This window comes from Frankliniella occidentalis, unplaced genomic scaffold (genome assembly GCF_000697945.3).
Source record: "Frankliniella occidentalis isolate FOCC.00 unplaced genomic scaffold, Focc_3.1 Scaffold254, whole genome shotgun sequence".
NCBI lineage: Eukaryota > Metazoa > Arthropoda > Insecta > Thysanoptera > Thripidae > Frankliniella > Frankliniella occidentalis.
Genome location: NW_026267380.1, coordinates 237,364 through 241,121, shown reverse-complemented (window position 1 = coordinate 241,121; position 3,758 = coordinate 237,364). Strand labels below are relative to the sequence as shown.

General features: G+C 44.1%; 1 protein-coding gene across 1 annotated transcript in view; it reads right to left on the bottom strand.

Moving 5' to 3' along the window:
* LOC113214995 (uncharacterized) overlaps positions 1–3,758 on the bottom strand; it is a gene marked incomplete in the record, with an annotated part of 51,733 nt that overhangs the window by 17,800 nt on the left and 30,175 nt on the right. The window contains 2 exon segments of the mRNA XM_052273209.1: positions 101–192; positions 2,928–3,116. Coding sequence (XP_052129169.1) covers positions 101–192; positions 2,928–3,116 — 281 coding nt within the window.

Genomic DNA, 3,758 nt, shown 5'->3' with positions numbered 1-3,758 from the left:
CCCCCCCCATTTCGGACTCTGCGTGACAAGGCCGCAGATTTATACTTGTTTTGTATCGAAAGGTTAGAGGTCCTGGCGGATGTTGAAAGAAGTAACACACCTGGTGTTTCAAGGCAGGCCTCAACGATTGGCATCATCGTATGTCTGAATGCTGGGGCAGCGTATGGGTTGGGTACGGCGTCCTTCATTGCCCTAAGAAAACAAAAAATCACATAGTTAGCCTTCAAATGAGGTGTACGTAGACTTATCTTGAGAGACATTATTAAAAGCAACACTGAAATCGAAAAATCGGGTTAGCGGCATTATTGCTAGAGGCAGTGAGCCACCCCCTTTTCATGGTCACTTTCTTCCATAAAAAGCCTCAACTGTATTGTTTCTGGGTTCTCTAAGAACAACCAGGAAAACAACTGAGATCAACCTTCAAAAAATATCTGAAAATATGCAGCTTTTGTATTCTTTTTTGTATTTTTTTTAGGGGGTAACTCGTCAAAGTCCATTGCTTCGGGCGAAAATTTCGTCCGTTTTGCTTAATCTCTTAAGGGGGCATCCTAGTGTAGCGAGCCTAAAATAGGGGTGGTTTGCGTAATTAATTGTAGAGAACCTATAGGTTTAAGAACAAAACCGAGTACACCGTTTTGTAGCGCATACTTTTGACTATAAAAGGAAATGTGTATGACGTCGATACGCCTACTCAAAGTTGAGATATCCCCTGTTTAAAACGGCACTGCAGCGTTGTCGTCTTTTCATGGTGTACCGGATTCCGGCCACACCGTTGGGCCGTTGAGGTTCCGATTTTTTGTGGATGATCCTAACACTTGTAGGTATGGCATGAACTAGGATATCTGGAATCGATCACCTCCTGCATCCCGAAAAAAAATCAAAAGTATGAGAGTTTTAGCTTTTTTTCGATAAATCAACTTTAAGCTCCTCGAAAAAATAGTAAAAATTATCCGATCGCAAATATCCTAGTTCATGCCATAACTACGTTCATACAGAGTCTAAAAATTCTTTGTTGGACTGTGTGTGACCAACGGCTCGACTTTAACTAGGTACACCATGACAAGACGACAAAGCTGCAGTGCCGTTTTCAACAGGGGATATCGCAGCTTTGGGTAGGCGTATCGACGTCATACACATTGCGTTTTAAAGTTAAAAGTGTGCGCTACAAAACGGTATACTCGGTTTTGCTTTTAAAAATATGGGTTCTCTAAAATTAATTACGCAAATCACCCTTAGTTTAGGCCCGCTACACTAGGATGCCCCCTTAAGGTCTAAGAGCTAGAGTTATTTTGGACTAAATTAATAGAAAAAACTCAAAATTTCTTTAAAAAGTGCCAAATCAGATAAAGGATGAGAAGTCTGAAAGTCATCGTCAACGACTATTAGCCCCCACCTCCAAAAGAGGCGCTGCTTTTAGCTCCGGCCGCATTAGACTTTTGCCTGACCCGGGTGTCGCAGGCCTACAGCTATCTGTGCGCCAGGCCCAGCGAAACAGTGTTTCGTGAGATTTCGCGAAGCCTGTTCATGAGAGACGTGCCCTGGCGTACCTTGTTTAATTAGAAGGGAACTCAAAGAATTGGGGTTCAAAAACAGCATTTTAGAAATCATCTCCAGAAAAGCGATGCCGAGACTTCGCGTCTCTCTTTGAACGCAAATACTTTGGTGTCATAAGACGCCAACTCAACAGTGCTCGGGGAAAACAAGTTTAATCTTGTACCAAAAAATTGTTACCACAACAAACTGTTTTGCTAAGATAGACATAACAAACTTTAACGATGCAAGCAAAGAATTAGTTCGTAACCCTAAAAATATTTTTTTTTCGCAACTTACGAAGAAAAGAGTTAGCAATGCAAAGAAAATAGTTTGCAATGCAAGCTTTCTTACAATGCTTCAGAATTCTTTGCAAGCATATTGCAGTACGTTTTAACAGAAGGAACTCCACACTAGTTGACCCAATATTCGGTTTAGTTCGTTTAACTAACACCAAAACCCGTTGTGCCAAGCGCAATATATTTGCACTATGCCAACAACTAAATCGCTTCGTTGACATAAATGACTGAATTGATTGCGTCGACCATCTTGATGTTCCTTTTCGGAACAAGTCCTCATTTGGCGCAGCAGCCACTTGACGGCCAGAAAGCAGGGGACGCCAACATGAAATCCAGGAAAATCACTGATAATATCCACACCGCAGCACTGATTGGCACTAAAATTCACAGACACACTCGGGAGCACAACGCCGATCCGTAGGTAATAAGCACTTCGTGTAAAGCCGACTTTGAACAACCAAACCCGAAGGCGACGGAGCGGCACAAAACACGTCCGACCCCGCCGCTCCGTCTCCCGCGTGGGGCAATAGTGCTGCATCTCTAACCCGCCCGTTCGAAACCACTAGTCTAGACACAGTGGCAATACCTTCACAGGCTGGGCCCTGTTCCACTGCACCAGTAGAACGAAAGTCTGTGGAACTGTTTCCAAACTTGAGTGCAGATAATGTGTGCGCATGGACACTATTTATATCCGTTAGCAACAATGTGCCCAAATCCCCCTGAACCTTCGATATAAAATAATCGAAACGGTTCTTTCATTCGGATGTCGGCAAATAGTAATTTAGCTCCAATTACTAAAATGTGATTCGTGGCGTCAACAATCTAACTTCACTACTTCAGCTCATGCCTGAGAGTCGAAGAAGCAAGAAGCTCCTCATTACTGTAACTGATATTTTCGTTATCGGAGCAAACCTGGTCCGTTGTCGGAACATAATAATTCGTTGTGCAAGTAGATGCGCTCTTTGCTCCGACTACGTGACCAAATTTGCTGCCGGGGAAAATGTGTTCGTCATGTCTATAGTAACAAAATGAGTTGCTAGTAGAGCAAAATCTTTTTTCCGTGTGGACATTGCGGAAATACCTAAAAGTGTACTGTACCTGAATTCGTCGGGGCGCGTTACTTCTAGTGCCATACTGCCGCCATGCAGTTTGCCGAGCTGCTTCAGAACGAGGTGAGCAGAGGCTGCGTCCAAGGGCTCCTTGCGATCGCGCGTGACGAAGCCCTGCTCCTTCAGATCTTCAAGCACGACACAATCCTGAGGACCGCCAACCACGGCTAGTAAGCACCTGCAAAGCAAATGATGTAAGAGGCCTCGTCTTGTTAACGTCGGGGGAAAAGGCGGGCCTTCAGGAGAAGACCCTTCACCCTTCACTATCTGATCGGCTGCCGGATCGTGACGTCACCATTTGTCCTGCCGCCCGGAATTCAAATTACGACTTCTGTCTATGTATTATGTTGTAACCAACACAAGATGAAAATGTGGATGGTATTTTGTCTGAGCAACTCCTCCTCATCAAGACATGACGATTCTTTTACTCAGATGCCGAGCAGGTCGAAAGATGCGGACGGATACAAGCAGCCTTCACCTGACGTCACGATCCGGCGACCAATCAGATCGCGAAGGGTCTATTGCTACTGTAACCTACCGGAGAACAATGCAGGCGATTTGAGGGCTTCGGAACGAATATGCACGGCTCCTCAGATAATCGCCCAGCACTAACAAGGGAACTCATCTAAGTGTTAGACCCCGATTTTGTTCCGCCTTGGAGGTTTTGTATAGTGACCGTATTGGAAACGATTGGCAATGAAAATTCGTGCGCAATTTCATATTCGTATTCATAGGGGACATCCATTTTCTCCAGAAATGACTAAAAAAAGGATTTTTTTCTGAAAAAACCAAAAATGACCGATAGTTTATATTTGTATTT